The sequence below is a fragment of the Bombus vancouverensis genome, chromosome 7 (assembly GCF_051014615.1).
Source record: "Bombus vancouverensis nearcticus chromosome 7, iyBomVanc1_principal, whole genome shotgun sequence".
Taxonomy (NCBI): domain Eukaryota; kingdom Metazoa; phylum Arthropoda; class Insecta; order Hymenoptera; family Apidae; genus Bombus; species Bombus vancouverensis.
In genome coordinates, this window is record NC_134917.1 from 12,310,532 (window position 1) to 12,336,573 (window position 26,042).

The following is a 26,042-nucleotide window of genomic DNA, read 5'->3' on the forward strand; positions in this document are numbered from 1 at the left end:
GTCGCGTGTATTTTTCTTCGAGTAAAAATCGTTCGGGAGTTGATTTCTGCAGATTGCGGAAAATGGTATTTTAAAAATGTCTTAGGTAACGTAATGATAGATCTATGTCTATGTACAAGGTTCAGCCATTACAACACGTATAAGCGGGCACGAGGTGATTTTATATGAAAAAATAAGAACAATATAGGGAAAAATTTTGTTCTTATTTAAGACTTAGTTAACGGAAATATCGAGTTTAAAGATTTATCAAGTATACTTGAACATGGCTAACTACGGACTAGATAGGACTAAATAATCGACAGTAGGTCGTTCTACGTATGAAAACAAACTTGAAAATGTAGAATGAAGCTTTTTCCACAGACGTTTTGTTCCCGAAAAAATTCCGAAAAAGCCTTAACCATGTTCAAGCATACTTGATAAATCTTCAAACTCAATTTTCTCGAAAATCGAAAACTAAACTTAAATGGAAAAATCTTATTCCATATTTTGTTTTTATTTTTTCATAAGAAATCACCTCCAGCACAGTTTGTACATGTTATTTGCCCTCACCTTGTATGTAGCTTGTTGTCAATAAGATTCTTTCAAATACCTATACACTACACTGAATCGTCACACAATCATTAATTGTAGACTGTAGTTTAAAGTTACTGGATTACGTTAAATGGATGGAGTTACATAATACTAAAGGTATTTAGGTTAAAATACAATCTGTATTGATTGTGACTACTATTTCTATAGTTCGTCTACTGGTCAACTCAAATACGTCGTAAATACTGAAGAGTTGAAGTTAACAGCGATCCGTAGCAATCCGCTTTTGAACATATTTGTCATGATATATACTATAGTAAATAAATAGAGTTCTTTACATCTATCATATGCTTTAATAGCAGGTAAATACTCTGTTTACCGGTGGAAATTTTCGGTTACGGATAGATTATAATCAGCAAATTGTATTTAGCTCTATACTCGATAACCGCAATGATCGCCGCCAATTCACAGCAGTAGAAAAACAAGGAGAAATTAATATTTCGCGAAAATAATTTGGTGCCTAAGGTAGTAAGCATAGTTAATAAATATGTATATAAATCAATATGTATATGTATATAATAAATTTCCTTCCTTTCTTCAAGAACTTCTCGTCAAAGATGGATTTCTGCCTGAGCTATATCTATTGATCGTCGTACGAAAGTTTTTGCTCTTAATTAGCTGTTTTCGTAGCTGAGATGAATGACGTAATTAAAGAGAGAATAATCAAGAATCAATGTTATCGAGGAATATCAGCTTCTCTTCCGGCAGGTCTACTGGCCTGCCGACCTGCAATGATTTACTCCGATCGATAATATGATATGCAAATTATATTCGTATGGTAGAGATTGGTTACCCGTACCGCAAAAGATTTAAGCGGTTTCCACACAGAATATTTAAACTGGCTTATGTCGGTTGATCTGCACAATTTGTAGATGTTATAGAATGATGCAACCACGCTTCTCGAAAGCTTGATGAAACGGAAACTGTAGAGAATCGACAGGGTACAACGTTCAAGTTAGGATCGGTTTGAGGAGAAAAATTGGAATCTTATCTTTTCTAAATAATGACGCTACAAATGAATTTTTATGTTTATCAGGAGAGACTTACGATGTTTGTAAGCACTTGCATAGAGGGATATTGGAGTATTGTGACTTTTAGTAGGTATCAAATAAATCTGAAAGTTAATTTAATTTCAATTTCAATCTTGCTAAAGTTAAATTTATGAATTACAGAAATGAATATTATGAAAATTAGTTTTAAGAAATGGGAAGGACGAAGTGTTCGTTATTTAGGTTTCTGGTGTGATGCTTCAGTTGGAATAAATAATAACAGAAAAAATAATTCTTCGTGAATATTAAGTTCCTTTATGCCTTACATACTTTCCATTTCCATATTGTATTTCCACTGCCATTCTTTCTTTTGACATTTCACAGATGACAGCTGCTTAGAAACAAGATGAGAAAGTGTGTCGCTCGCAATGACATTCTCAATTTAATTTTTACCTGTTTCAATTTTACGCGTTAAACGTTCATGTCTTATCGAGTGAAAAGGTCACTACATCGTGTTGTAAGCACGATTTCAACATCATAAGACTTTGTTTCTCCCAAAGACTTCAATCGCGACACTCGAGAAAGTGTCTCTAGTAAATCCCATGAAAAACATTGTGTTTTTAACTTTCTGCATAAATGAATATTTTGCTGCAGGTAGATATTACTCGAGTCGTAAATTCCCCTTATGTAACATGCTAGCGACATATTCCTTGTCAAAGTTCCACGAATAACTTTTCATTCACAGAGATAATGATATGTGCTTTACTAACCCTCCACCTGCATACTGCATCGTTCCCGAGCAGTAATTTTATGTAACGCTTCAAAGAATCAAGGTAACATGTAACAATAAAAACTGTTGCATGATATTCTGGAAGCTTGAAGGAGTATTCAAGAATTTTGGTGGATTTTTTGAAGCACAGAAACCTAAAAAAACCTGCATGAACTTAAACGACCCAGTATGCAGACAACGCGACGTCAGTAAAAAATAAGGTTGCTGACGGAGTGTTAACCTCATGAAAATATATCTTCGTTAATTTAGATCAGCAGTGAAATAATATGAAAAACGATACTGCACTGCGTGCAAAAAGAAAGAATAATTACAAAGAGATACTAAAGATACAAACACGCATAAGATATAAAAGTACAAATGATATTCAATATCAAGCTCGTTCTACCATTCGACTCAAACAAAGCTACCATACGAGACACAGACTGCTCTCTGTGAAGACTCGCGCGTTTCACTGTTCTTCTCACAAATCATTTTCCACGAATCATCCTTTCCATCGAGTTGTAAATCGACAGGAGAGCTTAAAAAGAGAGCGGGAGGGAAGAAAAGAAGAAGAAACAGCTTCTTAATGAAGAGGAAGCCGCGTTGTTCGATGATGTATTCTCTGTATACATTGTTTGCACATCTACGTCTATAATTGCGCCCTGCTGCCTACGCCGATCGCAATATCATCGTCCAGCGATTCAATCCACCCACGTGGAACGTGCTGCTGGTACGGCGTCTAAGCGAGCTTGAAACGATCATATTTTCATGGTGGCACGGGATCGAGCGCTACGTGGGTAGCTGGTCTCCATCAAATCAATAATTATCGATACGTGGCAATAATTGTATATCACTGCTTAATACCTGTATACCGTTTCGGCCTTAATAACATTCCACTTACAAATGGACCGTTCATCGGTCGAATCTTATCCGAGTGCATCTCAGTGGCACTCAAATCACTGGCTTTCATTCATCCGGCTGTTTTATTTATTACTCGCTCGCGTGCCCATCGTTTTCCCCGCGTTGCATCGTTACACCCTTGTAATTAACCCGGCTGTGATCGATATTGATTAAAAATATCGACGCAACCGCGGGAATTCATCGAAGCCTTTTAATAATCTGGACGCGGGTCGACGTATGTTGGGTGTGGTTAAGGTAATCGTGGTTAGAATGCTGAGAAGTAGTTTCGCAGATTGGAAATTACGTATAACGTAAAATGCAGATTTCATTAAAAGCTTGATGAATTCAAATGAAATTAATAATAGAATTTAAATACTTGATGTAAATATTGCGTAATACACGTGTAGCGATTCTGTTTTATTTTACCGACTAGTTTTTCCCCGCGATACTTGATAGTTTAATTGTGTTAAGCAACTCTATTTTATACAGGTGGTACAAGCGGAAAGGGGGTGGATTCTACGCGAAAAAAGAAGTCGAAAATATAGAATAACAATTTTTTTTTATTTCTTTTTGTTTTTTTTTTTTTTTTAATTATAACGAGACCTGATAAAGTGCACGCGTACCGAGCGAAAATTCAAAGTCGATTTTCTCGAAAACAAAGCCTCAAACGAAAAATTTTTATTCTATATTTTCGATTTCTTTTTTCGCGTAGAATCACCCCCTTTCCGCTTGTACCACCAGTTACCAACTACCCTGTATAATAGATTTATTGATACCCTATCCTTGGAAACATTATATTTTATAATACGCGAAGATTCGATTTGAAGCTTAAACCGTTTGACTTTTAGATATCACGACGCTTCCAAGGAATAAAATAAGCTCGAAACGTTACTAGAAAGTAATTAAAACTGTCGGAAGCTATCATTTCGTTTGGAACCTTTGATTATACAAATTGTTGATCATGCGTAAAAAAAATTCTACTTCGATCGACATACGTTTAGATCTTTTCGTTAGACGACTGCAGAAGCGAGATACAGGTTTCGAGTAAACTTCTTAACGCCTCTGTCTAATCTATTCTAAATGTTTCCAGTGGCTTGCAAGTAGCTTCACAAATCTTTCTTGTGTGTTTAAGATTGTTATTCTGCATGAATTGCAAAATTTCGATCGTCCGCTCCCCTAATAATTAATCAGAATTAATTATCAGGCTTTGTGCGTTCCTGTGATATTTTTACTTGGAATTACTTCCCGAATAATTTAAAGCTTTTCACGCTCGTTCCAAGACACCCTGTATATTCAACCATTTCGTGCCAACGACGTAGAATTTGGTTATGTCAATTTTCGAAGATAAACCTCGTTAATCACTCGTATCGTGTGCTCCTGCGTTAGACCTTGTTGATAATACATGGACAGGAACGAAGGAGGAAGAAAAGTTGATTGCCACTGTTCTCGGCAGTCATTTTGTTCTTTCTGTCCCTTTTCACGGGTCGCTTCTTGGTGCAAATCTGTCAGCACCATAATAGGTTGCGATCCGCTATTTAAAATATCGGCAAATATATGGGCATAATATGCAGATGTCTGCATCACGAGGATACGCTCGTCGTTCAGCTCTTTTCTTCTTCTTTGCCTGATACCGTGGTTATCTTGCAACGCGGAGACGCTATATGGGTTTGGTTTTTGTATTTTCACCTCAAAACGATATAGTTTAACAGGACTTAAAATAAAGCAAAATTTGAAATTATTATATTTATTTGGAGATCATGATTCGGAAATTAAACTTTAGAAATCTCCTCCGCCATGGCACGCTACAATTAAGATATTTTTCAAAAATTCTTTTAGAGCAACTAGAATAACCATAATAAATGTTCGTTCCAACGATTTCCAGATTCCTTCGCACATTCGCAGGTATTTTCATTTCGATTCTCTGCCTTTCTCTCTCATAATACGTACATACATAATACGATGATAAATAATAAATAACGCACAAGTTTATGTAATTTTATAAACTATATACAGGGTGATTGGTAACTGGTGGTACAAGCGGAAAGGGGGTGGATTCTACGAGAAAAAAGAAGTCGAAAATATAGAATAACAATTTTTTTTTTATTTCTTTTTGTTTTTTTTTAAATTATAACGAGATCTGATAAAGTGCACGCGTACCGAGCGAAAATTCAATGTCGAGTTTCCCGAAAACAAAGCGTCGAACGAAAAATTTTTATTCTATATTTTCGACCCCTTTTTTCGCGTAGAATCACCCCCTTTCCGCTTGTACCACCAGTTACCAACCACCCTGTATAATCTCGATAGCGGATTATTTAACTCTATCGCCGGGAAATGATTGTTACATATCGTATATTTTTAATGAAAACACGAAATTCCACAGACACATGAATATGAACGTTATGTATCGTCTGTACAAATTTATTGCAACGGCAATGTATCGCAGCAGTCTGAAGAATTGGAATGAGCATATAGCTTGTACCAAGCATTACTCTCCATTTCGAGTCATAGTTTACGCTTTGCAGTAATTGAAACACGCCGAAACGCTCGCTGATAGAGCAGAGACGTCTGCGGATCGGGCAAAGCAGTGACCGCGAATCACATTCGACGATAACTCAGAAGAAGGCAGGGCAACATATAATGCTGCTCTGTATGTTTTATGTATGAGAACAAGATTACTCGGGTACCACCCACTTACTAAGTGCTACTACGAGCCATTGCTGGTACAGAGGAGCGAGATACCGTGCGCTTACAGAACAAGAGACAATACCGATCGATCTTGAATCAATCGTTTCGCAACGATCGAGATTAATAGCCAAGCTTGTCGAGCAAATGCTTTCTGTTCAACAAGCTTCAATTTTGCGGCTGTTATATAGATACGTGAAACGTAATTGAAAATATCTCAACACGGTTCAAAGGACTAGATGACTCATCTCCGGTATATCTGTTTGGAAGATGTTTTGCGTGATATATCGGAAGTTGACGCTTTACGAACATTTTGTTCGGTTAACACATTCAGTGCGGTGCACTATGCGGTATACATACAAAAGATGTATATTCATTTGTGGAAAGTGTTCGTTGCAATTATCAATAAAGAGAAGAGAAGCCAATAAATAGATTTTTTTGCATTTATATTTCCCCTATAGCATTATTTTTTTAACTGCAAACAGAACAGAGATATAGTTTGTTCTATTTGCACGAATTTATATAATATATCTACATGTACAGGGTGTTAATAAATATATGGGATATTTTTGCAGAGTCGATTCTAAACATCGAAACATGAAAGTGCATGTGCAAAAATTCCACGTTAATAGCAATCTAGTTTTAGACAATCATAGTGTCTTTTTTTTTTATTTATTAATATTTACAATCAATTCTCGCATTGAGAATTTTCAGTAATTTTTTCTGGCGTGGCGCAGTGACATGGTTAATTATTTATAATAAGTTAATACTTGTTATAGATAAGTATAATTCATAAGTAAGTGTTATATTACCAGTACTTGACATGACAATTTTACTTAGTTGGCAACACCGGGACGCAACTAAGTGTCTTAATACCTGCTCATTTGTTCGAGATTATAAAGGATAACTGTCGCTTACCTGACTGTGTATATTCGGTGTGACGAATCCTCATCTATTTTATTGATTTTCTGTGCTCAATCTGTGCTGATTTTCTTGGAACATAAGAATGCAATCGAATTGATCCAAAGGTCAACTATTCGGAATATAAATATATAATAAAACCAAAAAATATAAACATAAATATATTTATTTATTTATTTATTTATTTGTTTATTTATTTATTTGTTTGTTTATTTATTTATTTATTTATTTGTTTGTTTATTTATTTATTTATATTTTGTATTTTGTAAATATTTTATATTTATTTATTTATTATAATTCCAAAAGACAGAAAATTGGAAGAAAATTTTCGCAGAAAAATTATATGTGCAATTAAAAATTATGTATCAGTCGCCTGGATGAAATTTCATAAATATGTCGAGGATCAATGGCTAGTGTCCAAATGACGACCAATAGCCTTAGCTTTCTTTAAAATTGGAAGCTCATTGGCTATAGTACTTAGTTTATCGCATGTGTTTGTCAGGTATAAGGAGCTACCCCCACCATAGTAAATAGGGGTAGTTGAAACCTTCGAAAATGTAAATAGCAAATTACACTTAGACAAAACTTCACTTAAGAAGCATCTGTCTTAAGAGTAAGACTACAGTAGTCTTTACACTAAAGTGTCGTACTGTGTTTTCAAACAAATCAGTTTTTTAAACAAACCTGTGCATTCCTACGAGAAATATTTCCACTCATGGCGACAGGAAACGCAGGAAATCTTAACAACGTTGATTATCAGGTATTTATTAGAACATATTAAATATTAATATAGTATATTATCCCTTGTAGTATAACTAACTTGCAATCTAGTTTACACTATACTTGATAACATTTTTTTCGTCTAATTTCTAGCTGTACGTTGATTAAGCAAGTGTCCGGATTCGTTTGAGTAACAATTAACAGCGTTCAAACAGAATTCGGTTACACAAACTATAGCAAACAATCAAACTAGACACTCGAAACTTGCCCGATTTTAATCTTCAACATATTATTAAAACCTCGACCACAACACCGCGAATTCGACTTCTTATTGACTGAAATTTGAATATGAAATGTTGTAGATGTTAGCGATCTTCGACGATCCCGTTGCATTGTCGCAAATGGAGAACATTCTGCTTAATGCAGAGTTCTACGGTCTTGAACTACCCAATACGGATGAAATTCAAACATCGCCAACAGTGCAAGAATATAAGGAGGTCGAAAATGATAACGAACATCAGAATGAAGTTTATACCGCGCCCAAGCAGAATAAACAAAAGCACGTTTTCGCAGTACCAAAAATCTACAACTGCTTGTACTGTGAGAAGCGATTCTACAACAAAAAGGCGATTCGTAAACATCAGCTGAAACACGCAGAGGAGCAACTACGTTGTACTCACTGTGGTCTGCGAACACATAATATCGAAATTCTTCGCCGACATACTCTATACTTTCATTGCATCCATTACAAACGCAGCACAGTTGATACAGTACCAATATAGGAATAATTTTCAATTATTTAGAATCTCAATTAATGGATCTCGATCCATTGTTCATATATTTTAACCCTTTTATAAAAATTATACTAAACGTTTTAGTATTGGCGATTCTCATTGGTTTTAAAAAAAAAATGTCGTTATGTCTGGAATTTTAAATATTTATGAACGTTTCTATATGTATTACATCACAGAAGAAAATGTAATCGATAATTGAAAATTATAATCATTTTTTATATCATAAACTAAAATAGTCCGGTAAAATTTATTGTTATTCAACATTTATGCTATGTTTAGACTTTTCGATTTACATTTATATCTATAACTTGCCTAAATTCAATAATTATTGTGGTATAGTAAGTAGAGTCTAGTGAAGCATTCCGTACTAAACCACCTTCATGATAATGTAGCTTTTTAAAATCAAATATTTTTGTAACCATCTTTTAAATGAACAATAGTGTCCTACTTAAGTATTAATTTTACACTCTCAACACATGTGATTTAAAGTAATCAACAAAGAAATACATTTTTTGCTCAAACTATTTTATAATACTCATATATATTGCATACCCATAAAACTGCTGATGTATTTTTTATAATGTTTGTAATGAATTCTGTTTAATAACAGACATTTTTTCAATATTTCATTCCGATTGTTTCTTATTTCCACCGCAAACCTTGACATAGAAATAGATGCGATAGAAAAAACGAAAGAATAGTTATCTTTGTAGACTGAATGTGAAAAGAGCCTATGCAACATGCACGTGAATCATATTGAGTAATTTGAGTCGGAAAACAGACAAATAATGATAACTGGTAGAAATCCGTGGCTCTAGTACTTCTTTAAAAGAGCTGATAAAATAAACGACAAAGATGATGTCGATATTTGTAACATTTGAGGATGTTTAAAATAACTGACTTAACAAGAAAAATTCTGATTCGTAGCTATTGACAAATTGAATAATTTTCTATAAAATAAAACTTAAATAATATTGAAAATTCATGTTAATGTTTTATTTACTACAGTTCTTGGATAATATTTTACCAAATCGTACTTCACTTTAGTTACAAAATTTCCTAATACTGATTGATTGTATGTTTTAATTTTATCGCGAAGGTACCTTTTTCTGAAAAAGTTTTCTCTAATGCAACGGGAGCGTGCTACGCTTTAAACGTTAGCCAGCTAACGTGATACAGTCGAAAAGGGGTTGATTCTAAGAGTAAATCGAAGATATAAAATGAAATAATCGATAGAAAGAGTGCAGAATTTAAAATTGTTCGTGGGGTGACTCATTTAAGGAAAAATTGAACATTCTTCATTGAAAATTCTTAATTAAATACGTATAATATTTATTTTTCTGACAACGGGGCCTTAAATAAAAATATCCTAGTAGATTCTTTTTATTTATTTTAGCAGATTTTTACTTATTAATTAATTTATTTATTTATTGAGATAACTTGTCGTTGGTTGTTCACTCGCACCTGAACGCTGAGTGGTCAAGTTTACGCAAGCTAAAGTAATTTCTAAACTCGATTTCGTCAAAAACATGAAATTTTATTCTCTATTTTCGATTGACGTTCTCGCGTAGGAAAGTCGCTGTTTGATTGATTATTATAATAAAATTTGTAACCTTGTTCTAAATTATGTTAGGGAATTTTAAAAGGCGCAGGAATTTGAAAAAAGTAACAACAATTTTCTACACAAATTTGTATCTTTATTTCATTAAAAGTTGGAACAAACAGAGATACATCACTTTACTATGCACAATAGTGTATTTAATTCGAATAAATTCTAAAATGTACTTAAAATGTCTTAAAAACTAACAATGTACACTCGAACAGTGTCTTTGTTATAAAATATATGGACGTTCTAAAATTAAAAATGTTATTAATTCATCCAAAGTTGCACACAAAATTGTAACATATCTTACAACATTTCGCGACTCTAATTTACCAATCCTAATTTATTAAAAAATAAATCTCCAAGTAGACAAAAATACCCACACACCCTTTATCTAACAGTCTTGCACATGATCTATAGTATATAACAAAACAATTTGTGTTTCTTGAACCATAATCTTGAAACGAATCCTCGTTTGCATACAGAGCACCAGTGGAGATTCTTCAGTTGATGAATCATGTGTCTTCTGTAGATAGTAGGATGAAAAAATACTTTGCGGCAGTAATAACACTGATAAGTCTTGGGCTTCAAGAACACGAAGTCTGATTCATCTTTCTTTGCCGGGGTATTTTCCTGGTTTCCGGGGATGTCTTTCTGGTTTTCGGGGGTGCCGTTCTGGTTTCCCGGGGTCTCGTTCTGGTTTCCCGGGGTCTTTTCCGGGTTTTCCGGGGTGTCTTCCTCAGTCATTCTTGTGTAAAACAGATGATACATCGATGACGATATGTTGGCGATATCTTGGTGAATTCTGTCCATTCTTTTGTCTCCAGGATGGTTCCCTTGTACCTCCTCAAAGTCGTTCAGTCGCATCGAATAATCAAATCTTCTCGTTCTCCTCTTTATCATGAAACAAATAGCCCTTGTGTCGGCTAATGGCAGACTCGACCTGACTGGAGGCATGTTAACCCTCTGTAATACAAAAAATATTTCATTGTTAATTATTAATATTAATTCGAATGTTTAAATAATTAAGATTGAACAATAGCACTTACTTCTCCTTCTGGCCACATCTTCTTGAAATTGAATTCATTCAAACCATGCATTTTTGCAGTTTCTAGCAATATTTGACCAGACTTGTAAGATTGATGCACGTCGAGTTCAGCTGGACGAGTTCGTTCAACGTACATATTAAATCAAATGTTCAAGTTGAAATGAGCACATATCGTCTGTCGAATGTTCTTATATAGATTCCTGCCGAATTGCTATTGGTGATTACCGGATGACATTGGTTTCATTGGTGGTTTAAGGGTTGCTACTAAGTTTTGCGAATAAGGAGACTAAGCAGCGAACCTTTGCCTGTGCTGCAGTACTGGAGGGGGGTACGCAGGTAGGTGGGGAAACGGTTTATATGTGTCTTGGAAGGTGTTTTAGGTAACGTAGTAGTAATCTCGTGTCTAATAAGCCTGAACCGACATTCCTTACCCAAAATTCTATACTGATAGAATAATGACACCATCCGAATGAAATTTATTAAACATATATGGTTTAGTTACACGATTGCAAGATGTTGGAATAAATTTATATTCATACTGCACACAGTTTAAAATTTGTTAATTTATTATAAACAAAAAAAGTTCTTGTAGTGAATATTAATATACAATGCAGCACACACTCCATTCTACAAGGAGGAAATAAGGAAAGCTGCGTCCCTTTGTAGTATACTGTTAGAACTGGTCAGCATCGCCCCTGACAGAGAACCCAGTGTATCCCATGTTTCGATGATTATTCGCACATCCATTTTACAGATTTCAAACTTATCAAATTTTCAATTTCCTAAACTTTAATCAAATTGTTTAATTTAATTAATTGTCGATCGATATTCCAATGAAGATCGTTTGCGCAAGCTCTGCTCGCTCGCAAATCATTCATATTTATGCTCGAACGTGCGACGGCTAATTGATTTTTGAACAAGGCAAGCAGCAAGTTGCGATGCTAATAATTATTGCAAATCGATGGACGATCGTAAAGTCGACGAACCGCGCCGATAACGAATCTCGCTCGCGTTAATGAAGAAGTCCTCAGAGATATACTACACGCGTAGACACGCGTCGCATCCAGTACACATGGTCTTGATAACGATTAGATTCGAATACATTTGATTACATACTCGGTTCGATGACTTAAGTACCAATATCGCGTGTCTTTCTCTATGTCTGTATCGAAATAGCGATGAATGTTAATTGGAACGAATGTTTATGACGGAATATTGACGTATTTGGTGGATAAAATTAATTTGTGCCTTTTGGACCAAGTATTTTTCAATTATGGATAATTTATATGAGAATATGGTATAGCTAATTTTAAGAAGGGAGTTTCTTTCGTCGATAGATATTGTTAGAATCTTGTAGCGACGATAACGAGTTCGTTTGGATATTTCTGTATGTTTTAGGATCGTTCTATCTCAATTATTATCTGCTATTGCTATTTTTAAATATAGTTAAAAATATAATAGACAGAGAATTGGATAGCTAGTAGATGTGGAATAGTAAAATAATAGTAAAATGAAGCTATATGCTGATGAGTATTGTTAACAGATTGCAGCACAATCTATAATATTGTTACCACTATCATATATTGTTATATTCACAAGGGATCGAAATCGTAGAAAAATTGTACGTAGAAAATTTGCTTCGCATATAGGGAAATATTAGGTAGCTTTAAGGAAATTTTCTATGTAATTCTGCGTTCATGTAATTCTGTAAGCAACCAGACATTACCGCAATTACAGACATCTGCATAGATAAGGAGATTAACGTACGCTGCTGAGTTTCGTGTAATGCCACGTAAAATTTAGTCAGCACGGAGGAAATAAGTAAATCGCGAAGGGATTACATTTATGGAAGTAGAAATTTCAGGAGGAAAACAGCCGTTTCGATTCTTTCTGATACTTTATAGCATCGTAGAAGCAAATAGATTTTAAAATGCAAACAATCTACGGGATTTGAAAGCTGCACGGGAGCTTAATGACACTCTAAATTAGAATGAATAGACAATAAAAGCCAATGGTCCAAAATTAAATTTACATACGAATTAATTATTATTATTAATTATTATATTTAAAATAATTAATTCTTGAATAGGTAAATAAATAGGTAAATAATAATTTATAAAAATTTATAAATAATAATTAAATAGGTAAATAGTAACAAATAATATTTCGTACAGTATGATGTACAAAAATATTGCGTGTAAAATCATTTTTGTTCTTTTTACAAGAATTATATAATGGTTGGTCGGACGGGTGATAAAGTTTACGGTGGATTGTTTAAACATTTTTATTGGAACACGGGGTATTGTAATTGCTGCATGTACTTTCTCTAAGCGATAAAATGAACATTACATGCAACGTAAGAGTGACTATAAATTAGACATAAAATTGAGTAAAATGTATGGTTATCGTCTCGTGTTACATGTGTTTCTACTTGAAATAACGCCCCTTTATGGTACATAATTGAATGTACCATTCGCTAAAATAAATGATCAATAATATACCATGGTTTCGGTTTAATATATTTCATCGCATAGGGCGTATTTTAGGAAAAATATATGTGAATTTTGATTGCAAGATCATTCACATACTGTTTGATTGAAAGTAACTCAGCAAAGAATGACCTATATTGATACACATTGTTAAGAAATATATAATAAATATAATAGAACGATCATTTGTATGATGTCAAATTTATACTATTCAATTTATAACACGATAGGTGTTATGCTGTTACTTGTTAATCGCATAAGCAGATTGGCCGTTTCAAGTAGCGATCTATGTATTATGTATGTTACGTATATCTATAGCAACAAATTATGAATTGATATTTTTGATATTTCCGTATACGATATTGCATTAAGATATCTGATTTTGCATTTTCTTTTTAATGTTATATATTTTCTATCTCACCTAATAAAGACAATCGATGTGACCTATTTCGCGTAAGATATACGAATACGGATTAAGATGAAGATTTAGATCCAAGTTGCAGATTAAGATGTAAAATCGCGAAATCGATTGATATGCGATACTTGACATATAGAAAATCGTAAGGCGCGAAGCACGAACCGAAAGCTCGAACGTCCGTTCGAACGTCCGTTCGAACGTCCGTTCGAACGATCGCCGTAACCAAGCAACCAGCGTACAATGCACGCTACGCGTGCTATAGCAGCGACCTTCTCGAACGAGCCTGCGAGTAAGTACAAACGTAAACCGGACGAATAAACACGAAACAGCTCGTGTGCAAGAGAGAAACGAATGGCGAAGCGAAAACAGATGCTTCGAACAGGAAATACAGAGAGAAAGAGAGGGAGAGAGAGAGAGAGAGAAAGAGAGAGAGAGAGAAAGAGAGAGAGAGAGAGAGAGAGAGAGAGAGGGAAAGAGAGAGAGAGGGAAAGAGAGAGAGAGAGAAAGAAAGAAATTTCAAAGAAGAGGAAGAAGAAAATATCCACGAGACGAGAACGACACAGACGAGTTTCAGAGCCTGGGGGCGAGATCCGGCCGACAGAATTTTCCGTCTGGTGTAGAGGACGATCTAGGAATGCGCAGCGAGAACACTATTAAAGCACGTAGAAGGCAGTGGAGCTCGTAGATAGATCCTCTCCACGGCAATCACCTGCTGGGTGGTCTGACGGATCGCCACCGGCCATCTCTCGTGTAACTCCCTCGTATGTTCGTATTAAGTCATTTTGCCGCATGATCGTCCGGCCCTGGCGGTGCTTCGTTCCGTCAATAAGTCCCCGGAAGGATGAATCATTTCGAAAGAGATCGAGCTCTTCATTGTGAGAAACCATCCTGTCGTCGCGTGCAAGTCGATGTTTCTTTTACAAATACCTGTCAACGTGAATGATGTGCAGGTAATGTTTTAAGGAAAGGTCGTGAGAGAAGGATCAGTGCGGTAGGACATATATAGGTGTTAGGCCAGTATTTCTTAAATTTCTTTTGTTATAGGATTTACCGTCTACTACCGTCATAAAACCTCTCAGTAGGAAAAACTTGAAATATTTTGAAAGTATTAATGTTCGTGTATGTGTTCATAAGAGATAACGAGCACCGTTCAAACGATGCAAATTGTAATTCACAGCAGAAATGTCGTATTTGCATAAAACTAGAATTGTTCATCGGTCGATGAATAGTAGATAAAGATAATAAAATTTGTAGATAATTTTTTGAAAACTAATCATTATTCAAAAATTGTCAAATGTATTTTGCCTCGTTTAAGTAACGAACGACCTATTTTTAGCTTTTACTCGTTAAGAAGGTATGCTCAGAAAGTTTGGACATGCCACTATATTTTAGTCTACAGATAAACTAAACTGTACTGTACGCAGTAAGAAAGCAATTATAGTTTACAACTTAGGGCGAAATCTATTCTTTCGGAGCCTGCAATATAACTCCCTCGAAGGTGTGCTATTATATTATTATTATACTATTGTAAGAATAGAATATTCAATGCTTTGCAGGCACATTTGAAAATTCCAAGTATAGTTGGAGAATCCCGGTGTAAACCTCGAAGCTTGAAACTCATTATACCAGTTGTGCATAATTTCCGAGAAATCCTTAATAAAAAGTGATGCATTTTTACGACATATGTCGGATTATTATTATTATTTCCATAATAGTATCATTATCGTATTTATTATTTATTTTTATACTTATCTATAATAAGTTATAAAATTAGAAGAAATTCTCGATCATCTCCTGGTATGCCACGTTCACGGTGTTGTACATTGTACAGCCAAAAATCGCCTATGGTGTTGCTTCGCTTACTGGGAGTGCCAGACGTTTCGTAATGGGTTAAAATTCGTGTTTTTAGTGGCAGATGATGAAAAAGTAGAGTATGCGTAATATAGGCGAACGTGTCGACGAGTCGGTTACAAAGGATCGTCGACGGCTCGTTAAAAAAGGGTAGATCGCGGTGTTTAGAGAGATTCTTGATCGTTCCATCGCCAAGAGCTGCGTCTGAACAGAGGCTCGGATTATGGTCTAAAATTTATGAAACGCTTCTGATACCGTCATTACTGACTTATTGTCCGACAAATTTTCGCTGCCCTTGCGAGAAAAATTTGTATAAAAAACCTTAGACTGTTACTGTCTTAAACCATTTCTAATTTTAAGCTATTGTCGCGATCTATTTATCGTATTATTGTTGTTATTATATTACATAATTTGTTATGTAACATATCACTTAGTTTTTAAGTTTTTCAGTTAAATTATAATTATTAATTGATCGCTCAATTATTCTTTTTTATTTTCTTTTCTCTTTCATTGTACTAATGGGTTTATATATGAGGTGGTATAGGTCGTGCTAAGTGCTGCACTCTGCTGATGTACATGATTTTCTTCCAACCATCCGGATCGCTGGCTTTTTCTCCTCTAGGAGTCGTGAAAAACGGTATATATGTATATATATATATATATATATATATATCGAATAAAATAAAATCAAATAATGAAACAACCACATTTGCGCTATCCGCACTATCCTAGGAAGCAAGCATTAGTCATATAAACATTCTCGCGAATACGAAAGATAATAGTCTCATTGGAAAAGGCAGTCGATCGCGAAATTATGCGAACGTACCTGTTGATGATGTGCTGGTACGAGCGGGCGTAATTACTCTCATTATCGAGTCAGCGTAGTAGGAATGCAGATACACGTGGGCGCGAGTGGAAAGAATAGAAAAAGGAAGAAGAGGCGCGTTCGTCGGTCTTGACGTATTTATCAATAAGTTTATTAATGACACTAGCGGCAGAATACTGGATACCCGATTGGACGCAAGGCTATATAATTACTCGAATGAACGCAAATTTCTTGGTCGCTAAGCGTGGGCTCCTTCTTTGGCAACCCTAATCGAGGCGAGCTCTCCTCTGAAATCATTATGGCAGAACTAATTCGAAATTGAAGGATTAGTGGAGCTTTCCTTTTACATTGTTGTCGGATGTCTGTCACGTTAATTAGAGGGTATAAAAGAAAATGTTGGAAGTAAAAGTTTATGAAATTTATCTATTTCTTGTTTTATGAATAAAATAAATTTTATTTTGTATTCTAAAAACAAGAATTTACTAGAATTTACACAATTAGAACGTAAGAAAATGTGAACAGTTTACAGCTATGTCGTTTATGGGGTTAGGGGTTATGCGATTGGAGTTAGGTTCTATTCTAAAGAAATATTTTAGAAATGTGTTTTTAAAATCTGGCTTCATAAATAATGCTAGGTACGACGCATAGTTACTGTAACTCATTCTACTGACTCGTTCGCTTACCGTTAACTTTTTCATTTGTCTTGCTTCACACTTTTCTTGTCCTCACAACGTTTTATAACAATGTTAACAATATACGGATAGAATATATAGTCTTTATTTTTGATACGCCAGTGTCAGATATCAGTTGTTGCTTTTCGTTACAATAAATATATCATTATTAGATGCTTTTTCGAACATATCGATCGGTATTCTTATAATTTTCTAGTCTTCAACCTGAACTTCAAGATGTAGCTTCAAAAGAGAAAACGTAGTGCAATTTGAAAAATTTGAGTGCGAAAATTGTGACCTCAGTCTATGTATCGTGCCAAGCTTTAAGGGGATATTCTGGTCTAGAGACATGAACTTCGGGCGACTTTTGACGCTCTGTACAAGCGAAACAAAAAATATTTTTGCTATCCTCCTTTTGGCATTTGTTTATTGATATTTCGAGATTACGTAAAAAATTCATTGAAAAAAAAACTCAATATCTAAAAAGTTATGAGCTGGCAAAGTGGGTGCTGCCAAAAAATGGGGTGTCGTGGCGTGCACGATATCAACCCTTCTGGTCATTTGAAACAAAAAAAGCGAACAGACTCTTAATTAGTATGGATGCCGCTATCGTTTGAATCTTGGAAAAGTCAATACAACATTTTTTCACAAAATGACGGCCGTTTGAAAAAAAAATTTCTTATTTCGCACGTTTTTTTTGACAATTCCGAACGTTAAAAAAATAGTAATATTAAAGATTTTGAGCTGAGCGTGGTCCGGACGATAGAGGAGTATATAAGGGATATTCAGACAAAAATTTTAAATAAATCTGTTCATTAGAACTTGAGATATCGTGTACGCCAACTCGAATAAAGTAGTCTCGAGAAAAACGCATTTAAAGTTTTGAGACAAGTTTACTCGGAAGAAGATTAAGAAGGAAACACCCAACAGACCTCACAGAGGACATAACATACAAACACTCACCATACTAAAGAAATAAATCAATCAAATTCGAAGATGGTATCCCACTGGGGCTAGCCATCCACATGTTATATTGTTATACCACTAAGCTACAATATGTTACAAAATGTCCTACTGGACAAGTTGTAAAATGTAAATAAATAAATAAATAAATAAATAAATAAATAAATAAAAGTTTACTCGGACGTCTACCGTCTACTGTTCATTTGTTCTGGTCGGACCGAAGTAGATGCTGCGTCACAGAAATGGCTGTAACTCATAAAATAATTGAAATTTTGAAAAATCCTTTTAAGGGCATATTCTTGAACGTCTAAACTTTGGAAATATGAAAAAAAATTTTTCGATTTTTTCAAATTTCTGGACCAGAATATCCCCTTAAAATATATCACGCTCAATTGTATTATTTATTAATTATTAAAGTAAATTATTAACGTTAAAGTATATACATCATATTTTTAAGAAAAATTATGTTAATTTAATTATCAAAAACTTCATTCCAATGTGCTTTAGAAAACAGCATTAAAAATCAGCGTCTGAATTCTGCCGTAAGGAGAAACAGCTCAGCGCAAAATTCAGCTATACCTAAGAGATTATGAAAATATAAATATCGAAAAAGGAAACAGAAAGTAGAGTAAAAGAGTTCTATTCGTATTTCAATATTTTTCAAGTTGCATACCGATGTATTCGATTTTTAAATATTATTCATTTTCCTTCTATTCTTTCAGGTGAGTATCACTTTTGGTAACGTTGAAAATCTACATTGATCACACACGTGCACGACCTTCTGAGTAAGTGTAATTTTTATTCTTTCTTATAATTTTAGTTTTTAAAGATAAAATTAATGAAATTCAAATTTAGAAATAGAAAATATGCTCCTTCGAAAATTACTTGTGACCTTGGTGAAGATCGTTAGTTTTAATGAGGCAAATGGTCAGAACTATAGTAAATGACGATAATTCTTCAGGTAGTCTAGAACCTTCTCTAAAGAATCTTTTCTTTCTCCCTTTGACTTGTAAAATCCACTAAAGCATGTTTATTACAAGTTCACGAGCAAGTTATGCTCGTTTCAAAGCGTATGCAAATGAGGAAATTAGGATGCGTTTGACAGAGTTTCGTTATGGCAAGTATTGAAAATATTAACCAGTGAAAAGAAAATGATGCACAAAAATCGCGGTAAAATAAACAATTTCATAATAATTATAATTGAATAATTCGTGCATTCAAACTTGTTTTAAAATATTCTGTATTCTCTTGTGAAGCTACTACTTCTCTTTGATCTGAAAGAAAAAGCGGCAAAAATAAATATTTTGAGCAGAAGCAAACAATCGGTTGAACAAGTTTCAGTTTCATATTACGCGTTATTACGTAACACTGCGTAATATAAATATGCATCTTAAAGAAACATAACGAACGAAGTTGTAACAGCGAATGAATTGAGTTTATGGGGCAAACGTTAGCCTAGTGATCTTGAAAGGGCACGTACACAGCTTCAGACACGGCCGACGAAGAGGAACAAGGCATTCTTTGATCGTATTCGCGTGGACATACGTCGAGACTAACGCACTTTTTCCAAGATACGTCCACGTACAGACATACCTCTTCTTTTTTTTTTTCTTTTTAAAGCAATCTGGTTTTAGTTGCAAGTTTGTTTCAAATTATCAATACTTTCTTTTACAATCTCTTTAATGAAAGCCGAAACATATGGAATCTTCTTTCGTTATTTATCGTAATTGTTACACCGAGTAATATTTTGCATCTCGAAATCTGCGATAAAATATAAGGAGATGTACTTTATGGAAAAGAATCTTTTTTATCAGAAAACAATTTCAACAGCGTATTGCGAAATGTAATTTGTACGCTACAGTACGATAAGCTTGTACAATACCGGAAGATCGAACACGGAAACCATATCTGCCGGCACCGCCTCCTTATTAATGAAATCGTATGATCAACCAAGCCCAGCTTTGGTACGACCGGTACTTATACGATATAAAAATTAATTCCATCTTGTTAAACGACCCACGAAGTAGTCGTAGCTTCTGTCTTCTAGAGTGATATCGATGCACCTGCGTTTCACTCTTGCTCTTTCCTTTCTCTTACCCTCTGCTACATCCTACGAGACGAAAACACCATGTGTGAATCCATATCGTCGCTCAAAGTAGTCGAATATTCATAGGACATTTTGGAATTGTTTCCACGAGACGCAAGCTGAATTTTGTCAATTTATCATCACTGGGGGTAGCCATCCACATGCTATATTGCTATATCACTAAGCTATAATATTTTACCAAATGTCCTACTGGACAAATTGTAAAATGTAAATAAATAAATAATAAAAAAAAATTTATCATTGTCACATAATATAACGTTTTATTTATAAAGTATAACAAAGTTCGTTTCTTTCTAGTGTCTTTTAGTTCCAGGGTTTATCACAGAATATTTAGCTTGCCTTTCATACTTCGTTTTACATTGCTAATTAGCTTGCTATCTATCTATAGTAATTTTTTCAAAAGGCGACCTTCATTTTTTCAAAAACGTGGTATTCTGAATCTACGTATTTCAATTTACTTAATATGCGCGAATCGATAAATGCATATACGTGCATATGTGAATACGCGAGTACCATTAAGATTTATGAATAATGAATATGCATAAATCTCAGCGGCATAGTAAACAGCGTTTGTACGAGTGGAAATCTACTCTATAGCAGTTTCATGCGTGACATATTCAAACGGAATCTTGCTTCTTCATCGCACGCGTGAAATGTCTTGACTGACAATCGAGCGTTTTATCCGTTCAACGAAACTGTATGGCGATGTTTATAGAAAGCTCGTAAATTCACGTATCAATCTTGATCGCCTGTCTTCGCTATTCTATTTTAACCCAATTACACCGACGATATTCCATCCCTCTGTCACAGCCACGTATCTCAAGACGAGACACCGCGACAACCGCAACGTAAATCCTCTGCCTTTACGACGACGGCCTTCAAAACCGTCATCGTTCGTGTTTTTTCACGCCGATGTCCCTAATGGTTCTCTCGGCGTCTAGCCATCAATGTCGTAGCCTCGTGATTCACGACTAGGCCCAGACAAGCAACGTAAAGTCGCGGTCGCGTTGCCAAACACTCGAATGAGAAACACAGGCAGGTGATCTCATCGCGGAAGTACCAACGAAGATTTTGTATTCCGAACCGTGTGGGCTCTATAAAACTAACCGTGCCCACGCGGCCTGTCCATTACGTGCGGCGTCGTCCACCGTCAGATACTCATCGTCACGTAGCCAGGCCACCTGTGCCACCATGAATATCCCATAAAATCGCCTTTTGCTTTTCTTTCGAGCTTGCCGCTCTGGGAGTGTCAGCCTTCGCAGTTTCTGATTCTCGGTTCGTGTTCTCGCGAAACAAAAGACACCCAGGGACGTCTTGTCTTGAGATAGGTCTTGGAGAGTGGCGTAAGTAAGGCTGGGACCACACGAGCCTTGCAACGACGTCCGTTGCGTGACACGCGTTGTGCAAACACGTTGCTTCCACGAACAACGCAGGTTCGATAATATGTGGATTTCTTTTCTCATCGATTTTCCTTCTACATTTATTTCCTATCAATTTATTCAGCGTATCTTTCCAATCTTTTTCATCCTGGCGAATAAGAGAGAAGCTCTCCACCGTGGGCTAGCGGACCTCGACGTCCTGCCACTGCTATGCCTACTATTTTCTTCGTAGAATGGACCAACGTCAATTCGAAACTGACTAGCCTGAACTCGTTCGTGATATCTTCTCACACGTGCGAATTCGTTCGTGTGACTACATAATACTTTGCAAGTCGCCCATGCGTGCAAGAAGCAATGGCAGTGAATTCAAAACACATAACGAACCGTTATGGAGCTTGGAAAAATCGAACGTGTCTCTGTCAGTTACATAGCTACGGTTCCACTATTTGGCGCGTAAAAATAAATGAGTTCGTTATCTTCTTCTTCCTCGAACAGTTCGTCAACTGCTTGAATTCGATATTGCTGCCCGATACATACGGCAGTGATTTGAGAAAGGCAGTTCGCATCGAATCGTCTTATACCGAAGAATATAAAGAATGAATATAACAATCGTAAATTTTGAATAGAAATGCAGAATATGCGCGTGCAGTGAAAAGATATAAATGCGTGTACGTATTTCAGCGTTCATGGATTTCACCCTACGCGGTCAGTCGATGTCCCTAAACGCCGCGTAGTTTGAGGAAGCATCGTACGTATATATATCGCCGTATATCGGAGTCCATACACGAGCGACATGCATCACTGTCAACGCTATGTAACTTGTAACATGCGTAACTTTTTCCCAAACGCATTTATGTTAAAACAGACGTTAGATTTCGTAGACGTACGTTCTGTATCGTATTAATTCGTGTAGCAAGCCACACGACATTTGTAGGACGCGCCGCTTCCTCCGACGATTTCGTTCGCAAACGTTTTCGGACTTCTTTATTGCCAATCATTGCTAATGCAAAACGCTTCCTTTGCGTATCTTCTTTCGCGTATTTTGCATTTCGTAGACGATGTTACCCCGGTAGTTCTGTCTGGAAGAATCTTCGAATTTCTTTATTGTCGACTATTGTTATTACAGAAGGGCTTCTTAAAATAAATAAATAAGATTATTTTGTAGCTTCTATCGCACCCCGAAGACAATTCATATTTGAAAAAAATTGTTTTTATTGAGTGTCATAACGCGATAAAGAACGAAGTGGTAGATGGAACAGTAAATAAAATATAGAAATATCAGTATTGTCGCGTTCTGAAATATTTGCAAGTAATTACAGTAAATTTAATTATTTAAATTATAGTATCAGATAGAGATAGAGATACGGTAGGAGCTGTCGGTTATCCCAGCAGTAAATATTGTGGATATACATTTGCCTGTGAGACACAAGCCAGTACATTGTCTGTATTGTCAACGTATGATCGTCAGTTGATCTTTATGCTGTACACCAACATGTGAAAACATACGGTTTTATCAATTCAGAGGAGACGCGGAACATTGCCCGATTACGCAATGGTGAAACCATAACTGAAAAGCGGTGTCTCGCGCGATTGCTAAATCAACGATTTGTCACATTAAAAGACGAACGTGCAAAATTTCGAGGAAGAAGATATCTGCACAAGTGATGTTCCCAAGCATTCTGAAGCATTCGCAGCATCACAGATAGTCATCGGATGGTACAGAGCACATCGTCAACGAGATACTCCTGAGGAATTATTAATTTTAACAAAGATACGCAATCCGGCAGCTCGAGAAGATCGCACGAACAAAGATGATTCAAACACGTGTACGTAATACATGGAATATGTACAAACATCAGAATTTTTCATGCAGAATGTAGTTAAACGTGAGTCGTTCGATTATCTAAAAAATTCGATTACATTCGAACTGAATTATTTAGTTCGGATAATCGGGATTCTACTATATTATGATATAAATTAGAAGAAAATTTTAAATCTCCAACGATGTATTTATATACTTTTACGTATCCCCTCTCCTTCAGGAAAGGCTCATGGATACGCCACTGGCTGTACATCCGTACAACTCTATACGTACGTACTACTTTTACGCGCGTACGAAACAACGTCCGTTACAACGGGCGTCGTTGCGACGTTCGTGTGGCCGCAGCCTAAAGGTTCCTCTGGAGAACGTTCGCCGAGCGAACAGGTTCAGATTTCGGAAAAAATCCTTTCGATTTATGCTCATTGACGGCGACTGCCGGCTTCGTGAAACAGAATAGACGGAGAGGCGTGGCCGTGGGATTCACGATGCTTGCCGAGAAAACGGCTGATATTTATTAGGTAGCTGAGACCGATCGAACACTCTTACGTCGATACTTGAACGATGTGTCGAGGATTTTTAAATTCTGATGTTTGTCGTACGCTCGATACGGTACGAGGATTGCGAGATAGTGTTAGTGGTTTAGGATTATTTGACGAAAGAATCGTAGTCGAAATGATATTGCAAGAGAAAAATATTTCTCATTCAAAATATATTTGAATATATTTCTGGTATATTTGAATCAAAAGTATCGCGATATTTTCTGTGATTTGTTGAATCGTAGACAGCGACAGTGTAGCTCTTTAAAAGTCTACGATAATACGAATGAAATTTTTGCATGTATACTATGAACTATCAATTAAGAACGACTTTGCACAATGCAGATTTGTTAAATAACAACCGTAGAAGATAATGCGTCCAAGTTACTCGAGTATCTAAACAAATTTCCAACCAAGATTTTAATTATAAATATATCACGACTAAATCATTCAACCATTTAACATTTTCTCTACTGATCTGTCTCAACGACTGAAGAACTTGCAACTTTCTCCACCTCTTTATCTTACAATCGAAACTTCATAAATATCAAAAAATATTTAGTCGTTGTTTCAAATAAAATTGTATTTACGTATCTAGTAGTTTGAATAACACTACTAAAGGGTAAACTTGCCTTGAAGACCAGCGAACAGTATTCTCGTCGGTATCAATGGAGCTCAATGAATCACCGAGCCATTAAGTTACTCGCTCTCTCACTGGCGCGGCGGATAGGTGAGCGGCACAATGTAAATGCCGATTTTTCTCTTTTTTATGCTTGATTACAACAAGTGTTTGCTCACGCAATGTGCGAGGGCTTTAACCCGGAGAGTAGACGGCCACGTAGGCAGATGAAAGATGCGGTGCACGTTACACGAACGTCGCCCTCATCTAGGTGACGATTCATGAATCTCAGAATAAATCGCGCGAGAGTAATATGCGGCCACATAAACGCCACACTAAATTGTGCGCTATAAATCGTTGTATTTAGCAAAAGCTGTTATAATAACATAGCCTGGAAGCATGCGTATCTATGCGTTAGAACGGTGTTCCCGATAAAAAGTAACTACGGGGATGGTGAATGGGTGTAGTCGAGAGTTAATCGGTGTAATAAAACTTAAGTTTAATCAGAGAAAATAATTAGACGGTGCGGTGTACGTATAATTTATAATTCAACGGACGAGTAACAAAATTTCTGTAAAAACTTTGCGCGTTGCAAATGTGATAGAAATTTTTGAAAGCTGGAAATTATTACGTTCGCGTTTGGAATTTATTTTTCTTTCGAAAACGATCAATGAAATTCTTAAGAGAAGTTGACTGGATTTAGGAGACAGCGATGCAGGAGGATAAATATTTTTTATTTACTTGTGACCAGAATAAAACCACCTGTTTGACAGGTGGATGTGTGTGCAATGACCGTCGTTTCTCCGTTACCGTGAATGATACAAAGCGATCAGTCTCTCGTTAATTGAATGCAACGATGCTCGTCGTGTTGCGTTGGCTGCACAAATGCACAGTGGGTGTTTCATTGTGAGAGCTTTATGAACTTATCTCAGGTGGTCCATGACATGGTCAAGGAAACTGCAAGGTGCTGGATGCATGGATACGCGGACTGAAAGAATACGGGAAGAGACTTGATTGGATAATTAATGAACCGTGCGAGCTTGGTCGCTGGAGGGAGCGTGTTTATTGGTTCGTTACGAGTACATCGTTGACAAGCGTAATAGCCACTTTATCTGCGAAAACTGGACGTTCTTCCATGGTATTAACTCGATTACCGTGTACAAAGCGTTCACAAAACATACCTGTACACTGCTATTAAAAAGCTAGGGGCATCTCTTTACGTCAAATTAAAATGAGGAGCAAATCTCCAAACACTTCTCAGTTTCTCGCTGAGAATTTAATATTACATTAAACTTCTTGCAAGTGTAAAATCTCGTTCTATTGAGTTTCTATTATGATAGGATACTT

General features: G+C 35.8%; 2 protein-coding genes across 2 annotated transcripts in view; one reads left to right on the forward strand and one right to left on the reverse strand.

The window, feature by feature from the left end:
* Positions 1-26,042, forward strand: part of wb (wing blister) — a 201,805-nt gene that overhangs the window by 116,137 nt on the left and 59,626 nt on the right. The window lies entirely within an intron of this gene.
* On the reverse strand, positions 10,381-11,066 carry LOC143302918 (uncharacterized). Its single transcript, XM_076619986.1, has 2 exons — positions 11,016-11,066; positions 10,381-10,932 (listed from the first exon to the last, which is right to left on the reverse strand). The coding sequence occupies exons 1-2, from the start codon at positions 11,064-11,066 to the stop codon at positions 10,381-10,383; spliced, it is 603 nt and encodes a 200-aa protein (XP_076476101.1).

Coding starts and splice junctions, on each gene's coding strand:
- LOC143302918 (XM_076619986.1), bottom strand. CDS start 11,066: ATGCATGGTTTGAATGAATTCAATTTCAAGAAGATGTGGCCAGAAGGA. Junction 10,933..11,015: donor AGATGTGGCCAGAAGGAGAA/GTAAGTGCTATT, acceptor TTTGTATTACAG/AGGGTTAACATGCCTCCAGT.